This window comes from Pseudozyma flocculosa, assembly GCF_000417875.1.
Source record: "Pseudozyma flocculosa PF-1 unplaced genomic scaffold scaffold00018, whole genome shotgun sequence".
Lineage (NCBI taxonomy): Eukaryota > Fungi > Basidiomycota > Ustilaginomycetes > Ustilaginales > Ustilaginaceae > Pseudozyma > Pseudozyma flocculosa.
Window position 1 is genome coordinate 643,659 of NW_006920886.1, and position 4,190 is coordinate 647,848.

At 67.9% G+C, this 4,190-nt stretch overlaps 1 protein-coding gene across 1 annotated transcript; it reads right to left on the reverse strand.

Annotated features, from left to right (window-relative positions):
* Positions 1 to 900: 900 nt before the first annotated feature.
* PFL1_06893 (uncharacterized protein) lies at positions 901 to 3,888 on the reverse strand (the record flags this gene model as incomplete). The annotated part of the gene is made up of 3 exons (XM_007882811.1): positions 901 to 1,207; positions 1,336 to 1,726; positions 1,869 to 3,888. 3 exons carry the CDS (start codon positions 3,886 to 3,888, stop codon positions 901 to 903), a joined length of 2,718 nt encoding a protein of 905 aa, XP_007881002.1.
* Positions 3,889 to 4,190: the final 302 nt, after the last annotated feature.

Here is a 4,190-nt window from a genome sequence, read left to right on the forward strand (position 1 = left end):
ACGGTCCGCCTTCGCCGCCCTCGTCCCCTCCCACCTCCCCCCCCCCCCCCCTTCCCGCCTCCCGCCCTAGACCCTTCCTGCGTCGTTGTTTGCTCTTCCTACTCTCTTGCTTCATCTGTTGCCCTCTCTACCAACTATACGACCCGGATGAAATACCAACAGACAAGAGTCTGTCCCGTACAGTAACGGAATTGCGAGGCTGGGAGGTGGCTGTGAAACAAGGGAAGGCCAGTGCCACGCCAGCGTGCTCAGCCGCTTCGAGGGCGGGAGGTAAAGAGAGTGAAGAGATCGACCGCGTCACCGCTTGGTGCGCGCCGACGACCCCGAGGGCTCCGTCCAGTCCAGTCAGAACCGGGGCGGTGGGCCGTGTCCACCGTGCCTGACCAGGTCCATCACGACGCCGTATCGCCATGCCAAGGCTGTCGGCGTCGTCGGCGGCGGAACGAGACCAGCGCAGGCAAAAGCGTTTCCACGCCGGCTTTGCGCGCCGTCTTCCCCTCCCGCCGTTTTCGATGGGGCACCTGCCCCGCACCACAACGCCAGACCAGGAGGCCAGGCCCGTCTATCCGCTTGCAAGTCATCGCTCGCCTGCCAACGAGGACCTCTTGGGTTATGTGAGCAAGACATGTGCGGTGGCGGGCAGAGGGCCACGGTCCATCCGAACCTTACACGCCGCCTGCGCGCGCCGCAAAGATGGAACGCGTTCAGCGCAGCCGGTCTTGCGACAGCGCAGGCATGCCGGCGGCGAACACAAAGCCTGAGGGCACGTGGAGCGGGGTATTCATTCGGATCTGATATGGTATCGCCCTCTTCCCACCACGCATTTCCATGCTCAACAATGGCGGCGGCCAGCACAGCACGGCACGGCATGACTGGGGGATGCGCGGCGCGGGGAGGCGCTCAACATCCACCGCCACCGCCACCACCGCCGCCGCAGCCGCCACCACCGCCAAAACCACCGCCACCGCCACCGCCGCACCCTCCGCCGCCAAAACCGCCGCCGCCGCAGCCGCCAGCGCCAAACCCTCCTCCGCCGACACCGCCGCCACAGCCGGCCGCTCCGATCCCGGCGAACCCGATCGCGCCGGCCGTGTACATCGCTCCGTGCGACGCGATGTGCGACGACCGGTTCTCGTTTTCGATGTAGAGATGGGCGTGGACCGGCGAGTGGTAGAAGGGGTAAAGGCCCGGTTCGGCGTACCCGAAGCTGCGAAGGCGATCATGGAAGAGAGAAAAGGAGAAGGACAGGACAGTCAAAGAGTCGGGTTGGTCAGCGGAGCCCGACCACGACGCGCTTCCGATGCCAGGCGACGAGGCGACGAGGCCGACGCTCACACGAATGCGCTCTCGTGGCCGCCGCGGCGCTTGCCCGAGCGCCACCCTTGCTCCATCTCGGCCTTGATGGCCTCGTGCCTCTCGATGCCGTCCTTGAGGATGACGGCGTTGTGCGACGAAGGGTGGCTCTGCTCGAGCCACTGCCCGTTGTCGTCGGCCTGGTCGCCGGGCAGCGCCTTGCTCCTGCGCCACTTGGCCTTGAGCGAGCCCGCCTTGCCACCGTCGCCGGCGCCGCTGCTGCTTCCAAACAGGGTCTTGACCCGCGATGCCGCGCTGGGCGCCTCGTAGGTGCAGCCGCACAGGCTGTACGGCTGGCCGTACTTGCTTCGCCACAGGCTCGCCGTCTTCTTAAAGGCATCCTTGAGCGCCCCCATCTCGACCGTGTCGTCGTCTGGAGGCGGTCGCCGGGGGGTGCGAGGTGCGAGGAAGCAGGCAGGCGGTCAAATGCGTTGATAAGGGTCAGCTCTAGATGTACCACGAACAACAAACGCAACGGCCTAGGCAGGGCTCGCAGGAGGGGGGACTCCACTCACGACCGACAAAGCGACCGACGCTGCGCTTGACGTCGTTGCGGTACTTGCGATTGAGCATGTGCGTGTGCCACGCGAGATCGATGTCGAGGGTCGGCGAAAGCATCATGGTGACGCCGTAGAGGAGGTTGAGCCAGCGATGGTAACGCACCAGACTCCGGGCCAGCAGGTCCTCCATGGGCTTGCTCTCCATGAGCTCGGGCGAGGCGTTGCTCCACCCGAGCTTCTGCATGTCGATGTTGAAGGCCGTCTGGCGCTTGACGGCCGCGCACATGTCGTACAGCCCCTCGCCAAACGCCGGCGCGGAGCCGTTGTCGTAGCAGCGCATGATGAGGGCGGTGCGCGCCAGGACGTGCTGGCGATCGCGTTCGGAGCGGAGCATGGGCCGCACCGCCGGTTCGACCGACTTGGCGGTGAGGTAGAGCTGGAAGTTGGACATGCTGTAGGCCAAGTCGCGGCAGAGGTCGTCAATGTCGCACGTCTCGGTCCTGGCCAGGTTCTGCAGGATGGGGGGCTCGGTGGCCCCGGACGGCTTCTCGTGGTCAAAGACGGGCTGGAAGACAAACTCGCCGATCCGGTCGTCGTCGAGCTTGGCGCCCGTGTAGGGATGGAGCGAGCTGCCGGCCATGAAGAAGCACTCGGAATGCACGCCCGTCTGCGGGTCGACCTCGGAGCGGCCGGGGCTTTTGCGCCATCGATCAAAGTCGAGCAGGAAGCGCGCAGTCTGGAGCGTGTCTGCCGAGATGGCCTGGGCGCAGCGGCCTCGAGGGCCATTGCTGCCGCACTGGCGCGTCCACCCGTTCTCGCCGATGCCCTTGTCGGCGGCGGCCTTGCCTCGGCCGGTCCAGGGGACAAAGGTCTTGGCCCTGCAGCGCGGGCAGGCGACGCGCAGGCCAAAGTTGGTGCCGCCGTGGACCTCCTGGGCGGCGCTCGGGTAGGCTGAGGGGGGCTGGAGCGGGAGGTGGTAGGGCTGGGCGCAGTCTGCTGCGGCCGTGACGTGGTCCTCCCAGTAGGCGACGGCGGCGTCGATGCGGGCGAGGGCGAGCGAGTTGGGGTCGATGCGCTCGGCGAGCTGGGCGAGAGGGTAGGAAAAGTACGAGATGAGGCGGCGCGAGGGCATGCGGACGCCGTCGTCGCGCATGCGGCGCGGGTTGAGGAAGTAGCTGTGCAGCACCAGCGCGACGTCGAGCGGGGGCAGGACGTGGTCCGGCAGCACGCCCGTGTCCCTGGCGGCGTCGAGGAGCGGGTCGTCGAGCAGGAGGACGCGCGTGAGCCACAGCTCGAGGCGGTGGGCTGCGCGCGAGAGGTAGATGGCCCAGCGACGCTCGCGCTGCAGCTGGAGCGACATTTCGCGGATGGCACGGTCGACGGCGGCGGGGTCGGTGGGATGTGCGGCATTGGCGCCCAACGACGACGACAACAGCGGCGGCGGCGGGTCGGCCGTGGGCGTGTAGGGCGGGGGAGCAGAGTCGATTCCGGCCTCGGGGTCTCGGGCTCCAGCCTCGATGCTGGCGGGCAAGGGCGGGTAGGAGTGCAGCTCGACCTCGTCCTGGACGGCGAGCTTGAGGCGGTCAAAGAGGTTGAGGAGCTTGAGGTGGTTGCGCATGTCGTCGGTCGAGACAAAGGGCATGGTGGTGACGTGGCCGACGCGGATGCCGCGGGCGAGCGTCTGCTGGACCAGGCGGTTCTCTTGGTCGCTGAGCGGCGGACCGAGGGCGGGGACGGGTGCAGAGGGGGCGGTGGCGCTGGCGGTGGCGGTGGCGGTGGTGGTGGCCTCGACCGGTGGCGTCGCTGGTCCCGCCTCGTCGGACTCGGTCTGGGGCGTCGAGGAGGCGCTGCCGCTCGAGTTGGAGGCGTCATTGCCGTCGCAGCTGCTGCTGCCCGCGCTGGTGGCGATGGCAGAGGCGGAGGCGGAGGCGGAGGCGGAGCTGCTAGAGGCGTGGCTGGGGTGGTTGGACAGGCTGCCATAGGTTGGCGGAGGCGCCCGCGGGGGCGGCTGCTGTGCGGTCGTGGCCGCCGACATGGTGGCGGTGGCGGCAGTGGCGGTGGCCTACTCGGCGAGAGTTGGCGGACTGGCCCCTGATCCTTGTCGAGAGTGGCAGATGAGGGAGGAGTGGCAGATACGGGAGGCTAGCCTGGGTCTTGCAACGGGATAGGCGAGGCGAGGGGGGCAGGCCGAAGATGGACGCGGGGTCACGATCATGGCGAGCGGCCATCTATATAGTCGGCCTTTCGGCAGCGCCATCGAGAGACGCGGGGAGCACGACAAGAGGCCGACGGCTGCTCGTGGTCTGGCGGACGGGGTACTGTACTGCACAGTACCGG